The sequence below is a fragment of the Mus caroli genome, unplaced genomic scaffold (genome assembly GCF_978045245.1).
Source record: "Mus caroli unplaced genomic scaffold, Mus_caroli_1 scaffold_15, whole genome shotgun sequence".
In the NCBI taxonomy this organism is placed as follows: Eukaryota; Metazoa; Chordata; class Mammalia; order Rodentia; family Muridae; genus Mus; species Mus caroli.
The window spans coordinates 1,872,501-1,890,066 of record NW_028227270.1 but is presented as its reverse complement, the minus strand read 5'-3'; the positions used below and the strand labels follow the sequence as shown (position 1 = coordinate 1,890,066).

General features: G+C 42.6%; 1 protein-coding gene across 2 annotated transcripts in view; it reads left to right on the top strand.

Annotated features, from left to right (window-relative positions):
- Positions 1 to 4,293: 4,293 nt before the first annotated feature.
- The window catches only part of Ccl28 (C-C motif chemokine ligand 28), a 29,189-nt gene continuing 15,916 nt past the window's right edge, over positions 4,294 to 17,566 (top strand). Inside the window, exon 1 of one of the 2 annotated variants that reach the window (XM_085830797.1) lies at positions 4,294 to 4,392. In XM_085830797.1, coding sequence (XP_085686923.1) covers positions 4,329 to 4,392 — 64 coding nt within the window. In that variant the 5' untranslated portion in view covers positions 4,294 to 4,328. The remainder of the gene's footprint in view (positions 4,393 to 17,566) is intronic. The other variant, XM_029468153.2, reaches the window with a different exon arrangement.

Below are 17,566 nucleotides of genomic sequence, written 5' to 3'. Positions count from 1 at the left end.
CCAGCTGTTTCAAAGTCAGGCAATGAAGGACCCAGTTTTCTCTGATGTCAAACACTGACTGCACACAGTGCACCCAGGCTAACTGTATTAAGTTTGTATAAGCACTGCACAGTCCAGATTGTGCATCAGTTATTTATTGTTTTTAGTTATGGTCTGCAAGACACATTAACAACTGGTCACTCCTAATTTGCTTCTCTTGCTACTAGCTGATGGTACCAAAGTGCATTCTGCTTCCTGGCCTGTTGACTCCTGTGCCTCAGCACCATAATAAGATAGAACACGGTGACACTGGGATGAAGCCAGATTCTTCAGGGATCTGGAAAATAGAAATGCTAAGAACAGCAAGGGTATAAAGTGTTCCTGCCAGCTAGGCAGCTGGAGTGTTAACCAGGAATTTCTGCTCGAGGGAAATCCCCGTCTTACTGCTCCAGGCTCAGACTTTGTCCCTGTGATTAGTCTTGCGTGCTTTTCCTGTTTGCTTTGGCATTTTATGTGTCCATTCCCATCATACATTTCAATAGAGCATAAACCATGAAATATGGCTCTAAAGCTGCCTGAGCTGGAAAAGGCCAGACAGTGTATGTGGAGAATACCATTTTCTGAATCACATACAGAAATATCATGAATATCATATACAGCACCTCACTCTTGCCCCCTTGTCCCTGATTTGATCTATAAATTCTTAGTCCTCCTCTAATACACACGTTCTGCTTTTACTTTAACATAGAAAATAATCCCCGAGGAGAAATGAATTTTAAAGCATTATCACCAGTAAACTGGCAATTAGGGGAGGCCAATGGTGCCAATTGAAAACCACTTAGATTCAGACCCCCTAGTGTGGTTTTCCTCATGCAGGAAACCCTGCTCTTTTCAGCTATCCAGCTTATTATCCACTCACAAAACACAAAGCACTCATTATTTGTTGAGCACTGGTCAAGGCATTGGATATATGGAGGAACATGCTAACACATCCTGCCCCTCCCGAGCTCAGCCTATCGGAGGAGAGAAGCTGAGCAGAGACTTCTGCAGGATTGTAAGATAAGTTAGCGATTTATATTAAAAGTGAGTCATATGGGCATACATTTTTAGAACTCTGACGTCCTTTCTCTTTAAAATAAAATGTTTGCATGTGTGTGTGTGTGAGTGTGTGTGTGTGTGTGTGTGTGTGTGCGCGCTTGTGTGTGTGTTCATGAGTGTGGTGCATGAATGTAGTCAGAGGATTACCTTGAATACTGGCTTGTCCACGTGGTCTAAGACAGGTCTATTGTTCACTCCTAGCAGACCCTCAAGTCTCAGGATTTTTCTACTCCCTCATCTGCCAGTAAAAGTGCTCCAAGATGTGATTATAGATATCCAATGCACATGGGCTCTGAGATCCAAACCCAAGTCCTCACCCTTGTGTGAAAAGCACTTTAACCCACTGAGCCATTTCCCTAGCCCTAGAGAATTCCCATGTCTGAGAGTTCATTAAAGAAAATGCTGAAATGAGCAGACACAAGTTGCAAGACTGACTACCCCCTCATTGCTAGAATCATAACATGCATTATGGGAGCCAGGAGAAAAGCTCAGTAATAGAGCATTTGCCTAGCATACTCAAGGCTGGGAATTTGATTTCCAGAAACATTTTTTTTAATTTTTGTTTTTCAAGTCAGGGTTTCTCCATGGACCCCTGGCTGTCCTGGAACTCCCTCTGTAGACCAGGCTGGCTTCAAACTCACAAAGATCCACCTGCCTTTGCCTCTTGATTACTGAGATTAAAGGCATATGCCACCATGCCCGGCTAAAAATTATTTCAGTAATAACCCACACTAGAGAACGAACACAACCAAGCTATCTGAATATTCATCAGTTAAAACAATCAACAAGATAACATAAAGGTGTGCATTTTGTTTGGGTGTGGTGGTACACACATGTAATCCCATTCCTTTGGAGGTGATCCCAGATGACCAGAAGTTCGAGGGCATCCTTAGCCAATTCAAGACCAACCTGGGTTCCATGAGCCATGGCTCAGTGCTTAAGAACATGACTGCTTTTGCAGAAGACTGGAGTTCCATTCCCAGACACCTGCATTTACACATGCACACACCATACACACAACTAAAAAAAAAATCTTTTAAAAAAATCCTCAAGAACCAAAAACAATAGACAGGCCTGTAACTAATACTGTAAAACCATTCAAAGGGTAAAAAGCTACAAAAAAGGCCATGGAGACTTACTCCTGACATGTTAAAAGAAAGAAAAAAAAGTCACAAAACAAGAGGCTCTCTCTTTTTGTAAAAATAAAATATGTCTAAAACACACACACCAACTCAGAAGATATACAAACCAATCACTAAGGAGGAACTACAACCAACTGGTTTTTGTTTAAATGCAATGGTATCATATAAGTGGTTATAAATTGGCCATCTGGTTATAGATTTTTGCATATCTTCCTAAAATGCAAATCTTGATGTAAACACATATACGTTACAAAGAATATATTTTTAGAGGATAACAAGTTTCTGAAAATATAGTTACCAAAAACAGAGCTGTCCGTTACGGAGGCAAAGCTAACAAGAGCTATCCATCCCCTTCTCTCAATGTCAACCTGAAAAGCCATACAAGCAGCCTTGTGTAGCTGAGAATGAGGGAGATTTTTGGTTTTCTTGTATACTTTTTTGCTTTTCCAAATTTTCTACAGTGGGTACAATATAACATAACATGGAGATAAACAAACAAACATTTTATTAAGTAACTCAGTAGTATGCTGTAAGTATTTGGAGCCAAGTTTTTAAAATGAGACTTTGCTCTGTTGAAACAAATCCACTATGAATTAGAACTCACACTTAGTACAGGTTAAATGGTAAGAAGCCTTAATACAAAAAGAGGGTTGGGAGGATTGTTGAATAGGTCTTAGGACATTTGAATGTTGATAGGAGTTTTGAAATAGTGCATCTGTATACACATTTTCAAGACAAATAGTAAAGTAAGTTCCACTGTCCTCTTTTTGTTTTGTGAAATATGTTGTTTAGAAACCTTTGTAAGGTCCTTTTACCCAGAGTACACATGGCAACAGGCATTGATTGAATGAAGATTATACTTTACCTTCTGTCAGTGTGTGTGTGTGTGTGTGTGTGTGTGTGTGTGTGTGTGTGTGTTGTGGTGGTGGTTTGAGTATGCTTGGCCCAGGGAGAGGCACTGTTAGGAGGTGTGACCTTGTTGGAGGAAGTGTGTACTGTGGGTGTGGCCTTTGAGAGATCTCCCTCCTAGCAGTTGGAAGATGCCAGTCCTCTCTCCTGGCTGCAGTTGGATCAAGATGTAAAACTCTCAGCTTCTTCTCCAACACAATGCCTGTCTGGACGCTGCCATGCTTCCTACCTTGATAATAATGGACTGAATCTCTGAATCCATAAGCCAGCCCCAATTAAATGTTGTCCTCATAAGAGTTGCCTTGGTCATGGTGTCCCTTCACAGCACAATGAAAACCCCAACTAAAACATATGTGTATATTTAAGTAACAAAAAATTATGTTGTTGGATACAGTGTGAGATCTTGATACTTGTGTCTGAAGCAGCTGGGACCATCTTCATCCTTTCCTTGTGTTGAGGACATTCAAATCTTCTCTGCTGGCTTTTTTGAAATATGCAGTTTATTTTTGTTAGCCACTGTTACTTTTCATGCCACAGCACATTAGGCATCATTCCGCCTCTTAATTGCATCCTCATGCCTCTCGACCCCCCTTCTCCGTCCTCATCCTTCCCTGAGCCTTTCTGACTGCAACCTGAGTCCACATGAATGTCCTTTTATGTTTCTTTTTTTTAATTTTTAATATTTTTATTACCCTTTTATGTTTCTATGCAGATAATTTGTATGACTTAGCACCCTTGTCACCCAAAACTCCCTGTTTCAAACCCCTATATATTGCTAGTTTTGATTCTCAACAGACATGCCCATCAGAATCATTCATGAAGCTATTTGTGAAATTCAAAAGATACTCCTACCCTAGAACTCTGGAATGTAGATGGAGGTTGGCAGATGTGCTCATATAGACTGCTAGATTTTCAATGGTTTCCAAATGGTTCTGGTGAATACTACCAACTCTTAAGGACCTCATCAGCTGGCACACGGTCACAGATGCTCTCCAGTCTCTGGCAAAGTGAGCACACGCCAGGCTGGGCATTAACTGCCAGCCCGGAACCTGGCATTAAGAAAGAAAGGTGAGAGCCTCCCAGGGTGGGGCCACCTGGCCTACTTAAGCTGTTTCTGGGCACCCAAGGACACCTTTAGATTTACTTCCTGATCCCACAGCCTCACCTGAGTCATTGCCAGACTCAGTGGGTCAAGCGGGAATGCAGCAAGCAGGGCTCACCCTCATGGCTGTGGCTGTGTGTGTGGCTTTTCGAACCTCAGAAGGTGAGTTGGGGGCACCAGTCACCTGTCACTCCAGTAGAAGAGGGGACACCTCCTAAGTTGGGGCTGGAAGGAGCGAGCTAGAAGAAATTCCTATTTTTCTTGGGTAAGACTTTTCCATTGCTCTCTGATCGTTTGTCGGACAGTACAGGTTCAAGATCTGGAGTTTCTTGGAGGGAAACTTATTACCCTGGAATATTGATCGGCTGTTTGGTGATGAGCCCTTCCTCGCAGGTACAACTTTCTGCTAACTGAATACTAGCTTTTTCCAGCCAGAAGTTGGGGCAGAGCCACTCTCTGAACAGGTGTGTGAGTGTGTGTGTGTGTGTGTGTGTGTGTGTGTGTGTGTGCATATGTACACACACACACACACACACACACACACACACACACACACTTTTTTCCCTAGAGGAAAAAAAATAGTGTTGGCAGGTAAACTGTCACAAGGCAGTCAGCCTTGTGGGTAGCAAACTTCAGTCTAGCTCTTAAAAGGGGAAGCATGATCAGGGAGATCAAGCCATACATACAAAGTGTACTGACGAGAATTTAGCCTGTGCATTTGTAGTGAATATGTGGAGATCATAACTGCATTTGGACTGGAAGCAACCTACTCCTGTATCACTCACTACTGCATTCACAGAACCCTCCTCTACCACTAGACTACAGACTCTCACTTGGCAGCCCTGGGTGGCCTAGAACATACTATGTATCCTGGACGAGCCTCAGACTCATGGTAATCCTTCTGTTTCAGGCTAAATGCTTGGATCACAGACATGGGGCACCACACCCCGCTAGCACTTAACTAATGAATGGAATATGGAGGTTGATGAACTATGACAAGAACACTAGCCATAAAGAGTTTAAGGAGAATGCTTTCCTGAAGATAGATTACAGACTATTAATTCCCTAAAGGCTAAAAAAAGAAAGACACTCTCCGCATAAGTTGCACCTTGGTCAGACCCTGAGTCCAGAAAACAGGCGGGATATGAAGTTTGTCAGGTCTGCTTTTAAAATACATAAGCCAACATTCCAAAACAAATTTCACAACCACAACTTCACACACACACACACGATTTACAGCTTCCCTTTGAAGTGAGAGTTGACAGCTAATCATGTAGCTCGGAGAGCTCACCTAGCATCATACGACCCAGGGTTCAAGCCCCAGCACAGAAAAATATCAGACCTGGCCACAGTGGTTCTTTACCCTGGTTGCAACTGGTGGCAATAGATGAGCTTCTGTCCCTCCCCTGGAGTTGTCTGCGTCTTATTAAGTGTGTGCCTCCTGTCAGCATTTGCTTAAGGGTATCAATGTAGTACACCAATGTGCCGGGCTTAAGTGAATCAGAAGAGGAAAAATCTGGCCTTTCCCATTGCTACCAATCTATTTTAACAAGATAAAGAAGGAAGCTTTCATCTGATTTTGTAATATCTCTTCAGAGAAATTCACCATTGTGCCTGTAGGACTTTCAAAGCCTCTCAAATTTACTGGCTCAGGTTTGACGCCCAGTGTCTACGACTCTACCAAATAAGTTTTTCATACAGTACTTTGAAATGAATTCCTTCCAGTTTCCTGACCTGTTTCAGCTGTCCCTCCTACAGGAGAAGGAAAGGGTGGGTTGAGGGGGAGAGAATAAGGGAGGCTCTGGCTTGCAGCACCAATCCTCACAGGGGCTGAGTCCTGGTAGAGAGGGGTAAGAGGTAAACATCTAAACATCTAAGGTGGCTGAAAAGCACATCAAGTGATGATAACCAGAGAGCTAAGACTTCCAGTCTGTGGTTCAGCAGGGCCTTCTGCTATTTAAAAAAAAATGATGCTGTGTGTGTGTTGTGTGTGTGTGTGTGTGTTCCTGTGTCTGTGTGTATGTCTCTCTCTCTATGTATATGTGTCTCTGTATCTGTGTATGTGTTCCTCTCTCTGTCTGTCTCTGTCTGTCTCTCTGTCTCTCTGTCTCTCTCTCTGTATATGTGTGTGTGTGTTCCTGTGTCTGTGTGTATGTCTCTCTATGTGTATGTGTCTCTGTATCTGTGTATGTGTTCCTTTCTCTGTCTGTCTCTGTCTGTCTGTCTCTCTCTCTCTCTCTCTCTCTCTGTGTGTGTGTGTGTGTGTGGTGGGGTAGAGAGATGGGTCAGTAGCTCTTGCAGAGAACTGGATTCCATTTCTGGCATCTACGTGGCAGCTTACAATTGTCTGTAACTACAGTTACAGGGCATCTGATGCCCTCTTCTGACCTCTTCAGGCACTACATGTGCATGGGTCACACGCACACACAACACAAGCAAACACACATAAACTAAGTTTTTAAAAATCTAAAACTAGGCCAGGCATGGTGGTGCATGCCTTTAATCCTAGCACTCGGGAGGCAGAGGCAGGCAGATTTCTGAGTTCTGGTCTACAGAGTGAGTTCCAGGACAGTCAGGGCAATACAGAGAAACCCAGTCTCAAAAAAACAAAACAAAACAAAACAAAATCTAAAACTAGACAGGGGGTGGTGGTGCATGCCTTTAATCTCAGCACCCAGGAGGCACAGGCAGTGACAGGTGGATCTCTGTGAGTTTGGGGCCAGTGTGGTCTACAGAGCTAATTTCAAGATAGCCAGAACTACACAAAGAAACCCTGTCTTGGAAAAACCAAAGTAATAGTTATCATAGTCATAATAAAATAAAAATCTAATAATAACCTACACGATTCTGAGTTAAAAATTCATGGTGGTTGAGCTGAGAACAGTTACAGAGCTAAAAGGGCCCAATGCCAATCCTTCTTCAGTACATTTCCATTGCAGGAAGGTGCCCTGTGGTGGTACTAAGTGATTCTGGATCTAAACAGGGGCGGGAGCTGGTGTGGAGAAGGGGGGAGGCAGAGGGAGGGAGCCAAATTGATCAAGGAAGACATGGCAGTGCAGACAAGATGACAGGTGGCCTTGGCAGACTGGAGGAAGGGACAAGGAAGTGGCCAGTGCCAGTTTGAGACTAGGAAACACATTTTGTTCTTTCGGGAGACAATGCTGTTCCATTATCTTGATGGCACTTCAGGTTATTTTCTCTGTGTGATGCTTCAATAATTGGCATTCCCAAAGTGCTCCAAATTAATCAGGAAGCAGGTGACTTTATCCGTAGCCAAAACCTTGGACTCTCTCCAGATGAAGTAACTTGTGTCAATGCATTTTGATGTTCAGTTGGTTTTTCTCTGATTGGACTGGGACAATGGTGGTATTAGTGCACCTGCTAACCTCACTGGCATTACCATGAAGCCAGCCAGATTCAAATGTCCTCAAAGCACTCTCCCAAGATGATCTTCTGGAAGACCAGAGCATGTTGGTTAAAAGGTCACTGAAGTGACGTATTGAATCTCTGGAGAGTTCACAGATCCTGGGAAAGCATCTATTCGGCTTTTCCAGAGGTCTATGAAATCCAGTTTGAGAAGCATTGACATACTGAGATGTGTGAGCTCTGCATTCTGAGACTAAGAAGGCTAAATACAAGAACTAGGGAAATTGCTTAGCCTCTTCAAGCTTGTTTCCTTTCTACCAAACAGTATTTCCCTTACTCAATCTCATGATTAAATGAGATCACATGCATGGCATTTGGCATAGAGTCAGCACTCACAGTCAGCACCTGTGCCGTGGTACGCATTCGGAGGTCAGAGAATGACTCTGTGGAGTGGGGTTTTTCCTTCCACCTGGATGTGGGGGTTGAACTCTGTTTGTCAGGCTTGTGTGGCAAGCTCTTCACTCACTGAGTCATCTCACTGGCCCCTCTTTAAGACACAAAATAATTCAAGGCCCTTTCACTTTCTAGAGTTTATTCTGTAAGCACCATATCTTGACACTGGGCAAAAGAAATCACCCACTCCCTTCCTTCTTCCAAATATTGCATGGTTCTAAAAGTATGCAGGAGGGGATTTGGGCATTGCAACCCCGTGCAACACAAATTGATGAGTCTTTCTGCCTGCTCAATAACAGTAGTGGGCATCCTGTGTGACATGGCCCGCTACCATGAGGCCCATTAGATGGGCATATGTGTTTCTAACTTACTGTGCTAGGTTGATTCTTCTGGTGTGATGAAAACACTCTGACCAAAAGCTGATTGGTGGAGGAAAGGATTTGTTTCCTCTTCTATTCCAAGTCCCTGTTTCCCACTGAGGGAGGTCAGGCAGGAATTCAAGACAGACATTTGGAAACAGAAACTATGGAGAAATGTTGTAAATGCTGTTTTACTGGATCATCCACTGGCTCAGGTTCAGCTATTTTATTTTAATATGGCACAGGACCACAAGCTTAGATGATGTCACCCACAGTGGGCTGGGCCCCCTCCCATCAATCATCATCTGAGACAATCTCTCACAGACCTGGCTCCAGGCCAGTCTGATGTAGGCAATCCCTTATTTGAGATTTCCTCTTTCCAGGTGACTCTGTAGGTTATTTTGTGGTGACACTAAACTGTTAATGAATTATCCTTTTTTTTAAAAATTTATTTAATAATTTTCTTTCTCTCTTTCTTTCTTTCTTTCTTTCTTTCTTTCTTTCTTTCTTTCTTTCTTTCTTTCTTTCCTATATGAGTGCACTGTTGCTGTCTTCAAACACACCAGAAGAGGGCATCAGATCTCATTACAGATGGTTGTGAGCTACCACATGGTTGCTGGGAATTGAACACAGGACCTCTGGAAGAGCCATCAGCGTTCCTAACCGCTGAGCCATCTCTCTAGCCCTGACTTATTCTTAATATAAAATTTAAACAGTGAATTAATCCAGTGGCTGTATTTCTTTACCTTATGTTAGACCCCAATAACTGCACAGAAAAATCAAGATTTAAAACTGCACCTCAATAGCTGTGCAATTAAATGGCCTATCCTTACCTTCCAAGCTGATCAGCCTACTCCCCAGCCCCATCCCATGATCTTTTCATATTACTGACTGGCTCTTCAGATTCCCTTTTCAGGGCCCCAATTCCTCCATCCTCCTGGCCCATCTGCCTGTTTTCTCTCTTCCCTCTCCCTAGCAGACGTCCCACCCCATTCTCTATTCTGCCCAGCCACTGGGTGGTCAGCATTGGTTGACAAGGCAGAGAATAAATGGTAAGAACTGTTTACACAAACTTGAGACGGGAGATTCTTGGTATAAGCATTGCAATGCAGAGTCAGTCGGGATTGAGAAAAGTTATGGGGGCAGAGAAATCAGTGTTTTGTTTCTTTGGGTCTCTTGTAGCACAAGGTAGCCCCCCCCCCAAAAAAAATCACTACCCAGTTGAAGCTGGCTTTCATTTTCTTTATTGAAAAGACTTTTTTCATACAATATATTTTGAGCATAGTTTTCCCCGTCCTTAACTCCTCCCAGATCCTCCCCACATCCCTACACAAAATGTTCCTTTTTCCTCTCACGTTCTTAAAACAAAACAAAACAAAAAAACAACAACAACCCCCCCCCCAACACACACACAATGGAAAGCAACTGAGTTCATTTTGTGTTGGTCAGCTACTCCTGGGCTGGGGCTTACCCTGAAGTGTGGCTAATACACCCATCAAAACTTCACTGGGGAAACTAACTTTTCCTTTGCCAGTAGATATCAGTCGAAGGCAGCTACTTGGTTAGAAGTGGAAGCCTATGTCCACTTCCCAGCCTCAGCCCTGGGACCCTTATGTGGCTTGAACCTGTGCAGGCCTGGTTCCTGTGGCCACAGTCTCTATGATTTCATATGCGCACCAGTCCTGCCGTCTGGACGACACTATGTCCTTGGAGTCATGTATAGTCTCTGGCTCTGTCTTTCTACCTCCTCTCCCGCACAGATCCCCAAGCCTTGAGCAGTTTGATGAAGACATCCCGTTTAGGACTGGGTGTTCTAAAATCTGTCTGCACCTTGTCCAGTTATGGATCTCTGTGTTAGTGTTCATCCACTGCAAGAAAAATGAAGCTGGCTTTTAACTCCTGATCCTGCCTTTATTTTCTGTGTTGTTTAGGGTTTTGTTCACTAAACATAAGCCAGGCCCAACTAGGAAGAGGGACCTTCAATTGAGAAATACCTGCATCATACTGTACGTGGGCAAGTCTGCAGGACGTTTCCTTAATGATGGATGTGCAGGGGTTCTGCCCACTGTGGGTGGTGTCACCCCTGGGCAAGTAGTCCTGGGGTGCATAAGAAAGAAGGCTGAGTGAGACATGGGAACAAGTCAGTAAGCAATGTTCCTCCATGGCTTCTGCTTCAGTTCCTGACTTGAGTTACTGCCCTGACTTCCTTCAGTGATGGGAGTGTGATCTGACAGTTGTAAGCTAAAATAAGCCCTCTCCTCCCCGAGTAACTTTTGATCATAGCATTTCATCACATCAATAGGAGCCCTGACTAAGACACTTTGCAAACGCTGAAATTACAGGCATCAAACTGTATTTCAATGCGGCAGCTCCAGGGACAACAAAGGAAATGTACAAAACGTACCAACCCACCAGAAGGGAAACGGATAAAGCCCAGAAAAGGATGAAAATGTGCGCCTTTATTCCCAACAGTCGGGAGGCAGAGACAAGCTGATCTCACGAGTTAGAGGCCAGCCTAGAATAAATAGTTCCAGGCCAGGTGTGGCAACACTGTGAGACCCTGATTTTAAAAAACGAATTTTAAAAAACTAAAAGTAAGCCAGGCGTGGTTAAAGGCGCACGCCTTTAATCCCAGCACTCCGGAGGCAGAGGCAGGCGAATTTCTGAGTTCGAGGCCAGCCTGGTCTACAAAGTGAGTTCCAGGACAACCAGGGCTATACAGAGAAACCCTGTCTCAAAAAAAAAAAAAAAAAAAAAAAAAGGGGGGGGGGCTGGTGAGATGGCTCAGTGGGTAAGAGCACCCGACTGCTCTTCCGAAGGTCTGGAGTTCAAATCCCAGCAACCACAGGGTGGCTCACAACCATCCATAACGAGATCTGACTCCCTCTTCTGGAGTGTCTGAAGACAGCTACAGTGTAGTTACATATAATAAATAAATAAATAAATCTAAAAAAAAAAAAAAAACTTAAAAAAAAATCGCCGGGCGTGGTGGCGCACGCCTTTAATCCCAGCACTCGGGAGGCGGAGGCAGGCGGATCTACAGAGTGAGTTCCAGGACAGCCAGGGCTATACAGAGAAACCTTGTCTCGAAAAACCAAAAAAAAAAAAAAAAAAAAAAAAAAAAAAAAAAAAAAAAGAAGAAAGAAAAAGAAAAGAAAGAAAGAAAAAGGAAAGAAAATTCCCAGTGATTTATTCCACAAGTGAACAAAACTGCGAGAGGAAGACACGACACCCCACACAGATTCACAATGGGCGAGGTAACCGGTTTGGGGCACGCAGGATAGAGGGGGCGGCGTGGGAGTGCGCATGCCCACCTCCACCCACCTCCGAGCCCCTGCGTAGCTCTGGGGCCGCCTTGAGCGGGTTCCCCGGCTAGGAAGCAGGAGCTGGTGGCGCCTGGAGGGTCCGCAGGAGCGCAGGGTGTCCCCACAGTAACAGCGACATCAGCCTCTCCAGCTCCAGGGCGGCCAGCTATGGAGCAGAGCACGACTGAGCACGACTGAGGTGAAGCCAGCACGACAGCCGTAAAGCGTCGCCAAGCCGTGCTTTCTGGTTTCCTCCAACTTAATTTGTCCCAATAGGGACCTCTCCTTTTGTTCTCTGTATGTGTGTTTTAAATAAAAACACCACGAGTTTAATGAATCTTTTAGTATCTAAGCAAGTCACGGTTATAAATGTTTATTATTTTGGATAGGGATTGTGTCTTCAAACAGCATGCAATCATAAAACAATTTATTAATTATACATTATAATAGTACGAACACAATAAGGTGACTGTGAAACTCTGTGATAATAAATTTTAAATTGTGGATAAGAAGCACAATTTCTTTGCAAATATCAATACGTTTTTTGTCGATGTTTTGGAGGCAGTGCTGGAGATTGAACCTAGGGCTTTACACATAAACCCAGGCAAGGGATCTATCGCTGGGCTACAGCCCTTCAGTGAATAATTTAAGATAATTTAAAAATATATAAATATCCAATAATTTTAAAATAAGTCAGAATTAAGCATCTTTCCTTTAGACACAAGCCCTAATGTTTTTGGAGATTTTACCAAAAATTGAAGAAACAGAATTAAAAATGAAAAATCAGAGAAAGCTGTCCAGTGCATCATTGACATGAATATAACCTTAATACTCAAGTGTCCCCAGGATAATATTAGTCAATAAAGGTATTAACTAATTTATTAACACAGATACAATTTTAAACAACAAACCATAAAAGAGTGAATAAAATGAATAAATTATGACCAAGTATAATTATCCCAGTTACACCAGAGAGAAATAAATCATATTAACTTAAAGATTGTGTATTAGGGCTGGCAAGATGGCTCAGCAGGTAAGAGCACTGACTGCTCTTTTGAAGATCCTGAGTTCAAATCCCAGCAACCACATGGTGGCTCTCAACCACACATAATGAGATCTGATGCCTTCTTCTGGTGTGTCGGAAGTCAGCTACAGTGTACTTAGATATAATAATAAATAAATCTTAAGAAGATTGTGTATTAATCTAACGTGGTTCAAATACTGTTCTAGGCAGCTAGCAAGTAGCAAGTTAAATAGGAAAAGTGTGTAAGTGTATGTGTGTGTGTGTGTAAGATCACCCTGCCACTGTTTCCCTGTAGCTCATGTATTGCCTTCTTATATATAAAAATAATTAGTTATTTTTACAGGTATACTTTCAAACCCTATTCAACCAGAGGTTGTGACACATGCCTGTAATCCTAGCACTCAGGAGATTGAGGCAAGATAATTGAAAAGTTCAAGATCAGCCTGGGTTACATAGTAAGACCCTATCTCTAAAGAAGGAACATTCAGAATAGAATAAAGCTTATTAGATACCTATAAATAGACCCAAGACAAGATGTACCTAAAATATATATAAAGAATAAAATCCAAGGACAATAAAGTAGTGAAGAATAAAGTTCACTTTACTGTATCAGGAATCAAAACTTAGTAAAAGAAACATCTTAGGTGAGAATGTGGAATTGATGCGTGTCTTAGTTAGGGTTACTACTACTGTAATGAAACACCATGACCAAAAGCAGCTTGGGGAGAAAAGGGTTTCTCTCATTCACTGTTCCATATAACAAACAGTTTAACATCAAAAGCAATGAGGGTAGAAACTCACACACGGCAGGAGCCTGGAGGAGGGGGCTAAAGCAAAGGTCACTGAGGAGTGCTGCCTACTGACGTGCTTATCATGGCTTGCTCAGCCTTTTTTTTTTTTTTTTTTTTTTTTTTAATAGAACCCAGGATCACCAGCGCAGAGACAGCACCACCCACAACAGGCTGGGCCCTTCCACATCAATCACTAGTTAAGAAAATGCCATATAGCTGTATCATATGGACGCTTTTCTCAACTGAGTTTCCCTCAGTGGTGGCTTGAATAGATTTGGCCCCCATAGACTCATGTGTTTGAATGCTTGACCCATAGGGAGTAGCACTATTAGGAGGTATGGACTGGTTGGAATAGGTGTGGTCCTGTTTGTGACACTGTGGGGGAAAGACATTGAGGTCTCCTATGCTCAAGGTCTGCCCAGTGTGGAACACAATCTCCTAATATCTGCCTTTGGATCAAGATGTAGAACTCTCAGCTCCTCTAGCACCATGTCTGCCTGCATGCTGCCATGCTTCCTGCCATGATAATAATGGATTAAACCTCTGAAACTAACTGTAAGCCAGACTCAATTAAATGTTTGCCTTTACAAGAGTTGCTTTAGTCATGATGTCTCTTCATAGCAATAAAATCTCAACTAAGACAGAAGTTGGTACCAGGGACTGGGGTATTGCTGTGATAGGCCTGGCCATGCTTTTGTTGGGAGGAATGTGGATATGGGGACTTTGGACTAGGAAGGCAGTGGATTGCTTTAAGAGGTGTTTAATGGACCATCATAGCAGGAATATGGAAGACAATGGTGCCAGGGTGATTTGAAGAATTTTAGTATGTTAACTAGAGATTGTTCTTGTGATATTTTGTTGAAGAATGTTGCTACTTTTTGCCCTGTTCTGAAGAGTTTGCCTGAAGCCAAAGTGATGAGACTTTGTAATTGTATCAACAAAAGAAATCTCGTGGTGGTGCAGAAAAAAAGGGTGAACCACAGACCAGAGCCTATGCTAGGCTGTTTTGAGATTTCTTTTGTTTGTTTGAGACAGTGTTTCTCTGTATAGCCCTGGCTGTCCTGGAACTCACTCTGTAGACCAGGCTGGCCTCGAACTCAGAAATCCACCTGCCTCTGCCTCCCAAGTGCTGGGATTAAAGGCATGTGCCACCACTGCCCAACATGTGGTTCACTCTTATGAAGAGCATTTTGATCAAATGTTGCAAGCTGAGAATGAAAAAAAAAAAAACAAAAACAAAATATATGGTTCAAGGGTTAAAGGGACACCAGGAAGTAGAATGGGGCTAAATCTTGTGTTCAAAGAGATAAACAGATCCAAGATATTTAATGAAATTAGAGGAGTGGTGATATCAGGATAAGATCGATCTTGTGAAAAGGATGTTGAATATGGGCCACTGGCACATATTCTAAATTAACTATGCATTCGTGATTGTATGATAGTTATATCATGTTAGGTGTTATTATGACCTGGTTATTATTTATGCATTATGAGATTGTACGAGGGATAGTTATATTATATTAGGTGTTATTATGACTGGATTATTATTTTCATTTACACATAAGGAGATACGATAGTATATCAAATAGGCAAGGAGTGGATTGTGATGGTGATTCTTGGTTGTCAAGTTGACTATATCTGGAATGAACTGCAATCCAGAAATGGAGGGCACTTCTATAATCCAGATCCTGGGGCAGGAAAACAACATGCCTTTGATCCAGATCTTAAGACTGGAAGACACAGGCTTTTGATCTGAATCTTGAGGTGGGATAACACAGGTCTTTTATATCTGGATCAACACATGCCTTCAATCCAGATTTGAGGCGTAGTGGCTGTGCTTATAATGATCTTGTGATAAGCAATTGAAGAGAAGCTTAGGTTCAAGCTTGGAACATGCCTTTAATCCCAGCACTCAGGAGGCAGAGGCATACACATCAGCCTGGTCTACAGAGCAAGTTCCAGGACAATCAGGCTTAGGCAATGAAGGAAACCATGGAAAATAGGAAGCTTGTGAAGATGTAATTGAGCAAGGGGGGTCATGTTCCAGCCTCAGCAAACAGCAAAACTTGGCAGCTTCAGCCATGTGGTTTTGATTTTAGAATCAAGGACAGAATTTCCATCTATGACTAAGGAAAGCCACTGAGGCCAGGAATGTGTCAGGGGTATCCCTGCATGGAGGTTCAAAGTGGCCATTGTGTGAAAGGGGTTATGGAATCTCCCTTCACAACTAGGAAAGTTGCTGAGACCAGGAATGTGGAAGGGGTGTCCCTGCATGAAGGCCCAGAGAGGCCATTGTGTGAGGCTGTGAAGGTAGAACCTATATTGCCTTAGAGACTACAAGAGGTTAGAGATGCCAAAGCCATGGGATATCTGCTGAGGAAAGTTTCTAACAGGGAATGAAACCAGCCCGAGAAAAAGAAATGTGTTACACTGGATATAGCAGAAAGGAGTCAGAGATTTGAAGAGATGCACAATTTGTAGTTTACACAGCTGGTTTTTCAAAAATTTAGGCCAACCTGGCCTAGAAAGTAAGGCCCTGACCCACTAAAAGAAAAGAACACACACATCAGCATCATGTTATTACAGTATTCTAAATGTAAAGACACAAATTTGCTCACTATGTCTACCAAAAAAATTCTCTTAGGAAAAGGAAAATAGTTTCTTAGCTCTTTGTAAATTAATTACAGACAAAAATTAATTTATTGACATCTGAGAAAACAGGTAGCCACATTTTTAAAAAAGAATACTGACCTATAATAGACATATAACAAATGCTGGCTGTAAAGAAAGTATTTTTGATCATGACAGTTTCTTCAAAGTAATACACAAATAGTGTACTGGCTAGTTTTGTGTCAACTTGACACAGCTGGAGTTATCACAGAGAAAGGAGCTTCAGTTGAGGAAATGCCTCCATGAGATACAACTGTAAGGCATTTTCTCAATTAGTGATCAAGGGGGAAAGGTCCCTTGTGGGTGGGACCATCTCTGTGCTGGTAGTCTTGGTTCTATAAGAGAGCAGGCTGAGCAAGCCAGGGGAAGCAAGCCAGTAAAGAACATCTCTCCATGGCCTCTGCATCAGCTCCTGCTTTCTGACCTGCTTGAGTTCCAGTCCTGACTTCCTTTGGTGATGAACAGCAATGTGGAAGTATAAGCCGAATAAACCCTTTCCTCCCCAAGTGCTTCTTGGTCATGATGTTTGTGCAGGAATAGAAACCCTGACTAAGACAAATAGCAAACAATAAAGAAAAACTTACAAAGCTATTGTGGGGGAAAATATTTTTAACTACTTACAAAAGATCAGTATCTGTTCTGGTTTGCTTTCTCTGTTATTGAGAGATCACTCTGACAAAAAGCAGGCTGGGAGAGGAAAGAGTTTACATGGCTTACAGTTCCAGGTTTCAGTCCATCATTGAGGGAAATCAAAGCAGGAACTCAAGAGCTGAAGCAAAACCCATAGGATCCCTATTTACTGGCTCACTTACTGGATTCTTCTCAGCTAGCTCTTACATTCCCCAGAACAGCCTGCCTAGGGGCTGTGCCACCCACAGTGGCCTGGGCCCTCCTACATCAGGTAGCAGTCAAGAAAATGTCCCACAGTCATGCCAACAGGCCAATCTGATCAAGGTTATTATTCAGTTGAAGTTCAAGTTCCAATAAAAACTAACCAGGACAGTATTCAAAATAATTCAAGTTCCTATAAATAAATTCTGGGTTTTTTAATTTAAAGCCTTGTTAAATTAGTACTTGGTAATTCACAAGACAAATCTGAATGCTTAGAACTTATCTATAAGGAAATATAAATTAAGTCACATTTAAAAATTGCCAAGAAATAAATCAGAGTATTCATTGTTCCTGCTAAGACTGTGCTTTACCACTGAGTTACACCCCAATCCCAGCAAAGTTTCCAGGCAACATTACGAAATGTTGAAGATGTCAAAGGTATAGCTCTCATCAAGTCCACATGTAAGTAGCGTAAGTAAACATAATCAATACAAAGTTATTTGCACGGTCAAGTATAGGCAAGGATGCACAAATCCT